General features: G+C 51.2%; 1 protein-coding gene across 1 annotated transcript; it reads left to right on the top strand.

Annotated features, from left to right (window-relative positions):
• The first annotated feature begins 382 nt into the window (after positions 1 to 382).
• LOC114708510 (olfactory receptor 8S1-like) lies at positions 383 to 1310 on the top strand. Its single transcript, XM_028891839.1, has one exon. It carries the CDS (start codon positions 384 to 386, stop codon positions 1308 to 1310), a length of 927 nt encoding a protein of 308 aa, XP_028747672.1. The 5' UTR covers position 383.
• Positions 1311 to 1652: the final 342 nt, after the last annotated feature.

The following is a 1652-nucleotide window of genomic DNA, read 5'->3' as shown; positions in this document are numbered from 1 at the left end:
GGCTTATCCTGAACGAGGAATGCGGGCGAGTGGGAAGTTCGGAACAGCCATTGTATATGCGATAAAATGGATTTCTGAGCTACTGTAGAACATGTAGGAAAAGCTACATGTGTAAGTAACCCAGCGGTATTACATGCCTAGTCAAGCCTGTGGAGCAGGAATGGGGTCCTCTGAACTGTGTAAACACTGTGAGCAGAGAGTAGTGACGGCAAAGAAACGTAAAACTCATCCCGAGGTGTCCGGAGAGCAGCCTGATGCGCCGGTGCTCAGGTTCAAACAAAGCAGGGGAAATGTAGGTCCAGGGGTGATGATGCCCCAGATAACATGAAAAACCATAGGAACCCTCACCTGTCTTTCCCCTTTATTCCAAGGAAATAATCACAATGGCCTGGAGGAACCACAGCGCCATCACAGAGTTCCTTCTCACGGGGCTCTCTGACGACCCCCTGATCGAGGCTCTACTTTTCGCGCTTTTCCTGGGGATTTACCTCCTCACCATGACGGGGAACCTGACGATGCTGCTGGTGATCGGGGCTGACTCCCACCTCCACACGCCCATGTACTTCTTCTTAAGCAACCTGTCATGTATAGACCTCTGCTTCTCGTCCGTCACGGTACCGAAGCTGCTGAAGGACCTCCTGTCTGAGAGGAAAAGCATCTCAGTAGGGGGCTGCCTGGCTCAGGTCTTCTTCGTGTTTTTTTCTTCTGGGACTGAAGCCTGCCTGCTGTCGGCCATGGCTTATGACCGCCACGCTGCCATCTGCCATCCACTGCTCTATAGCCAGGTGATGAGAACGGAGTTGTGTGTGAGGCTTGTGTTGGTCTCGTGGGGCGTGGCCTCTCTCAATGCCACCATCATTGTGCTCTTGGCCGTCAACCTGGACTTCTGTGAGGCTCAGACCATTCACCACTACACCTGCGAGCTGCCTGCCCTTTTCCCCCTGTCCTGTTCGGATATCTCTATCACGGTTGATATCCTGCTTTGCTCCAGTTTATTGCACGGGCTGGGAACCTTTATCCCAATCTTCTTCTCCTATGCCCGCATTGTCTCCACCGTCTTGAGCATCGGCTCCACCACGGGGAGAAGCAAAGCCTTCTCCACCTGCTCGTCCCACCTCACTGCAGTGACCTTGTTCTTTGGGTCAGGCTTTCTCTGCTATCTCATGCCCCCCTCTGGGTCCTTCCTGGATTTGCTCCTGTCTTTGCAGTACAGCGCAGTCACCCCCATGCTGAACCCCCTCATCTACAGCCTGAAAAACAAGGAGGTGAAGGCCGCTGTGAGAAGGACACTGAGAAAGTACCTGCCGTAGGTAGCGAACTATGGAAAATGGAGTGATCATATTCTTTTATCCCACATCCTTCAAACACACAGTGTCAGGTATTGGGGGGGGGGTGGTCTTCCGTGGCTTGACTGAACATCTAATCTCATCATTCCAAGGTATGAATGGGCTCTAGATTTGGATTTTTATTGGGAAAGTGTACATTCTGTTGGTTGGAACAGAATGTGAAGACAGAACTCCACAGAGGAGAATAATATGACAACAAAATAATGGACAGATACATGTTGGGGACACAGCACAGTGGTACAATACTTGACTAGTAAGTCCACAGCTCTAGCTAGGTGCAGGATTTCCTTGCTGCCACAAAAAAGG

This window comes from Peromyscus leucopus, chromosome 20, assembly GCF_004664715.2.
Source record: "Peromyscus leucopus breed LL Stock chromosome 20, UCI_PerLeu_2.1, whole genome shotgun sequence".
Taxonomy (NCBI): domain Eukaryota; kingdom Metazoa; phylum Chordata; class Mammalia; order Rodentia; family Cricetidae; genus Peromyscus; species Peromyscus leucopus.
The sequence above is the reverse complement of the archived record's forward strand: the minus strand, read 5'-3'. Positions and strand labels throughout refer to the sequence as shown.

Coding starts and splice junctions, on each gene's coding strand:
- LOC114708510 (XM_028891839.1), top strand. CDS start 384: ATGGCCTGGAGGAACCACAGCGCCATCACAGAGTTCCTTCTCACGGGG.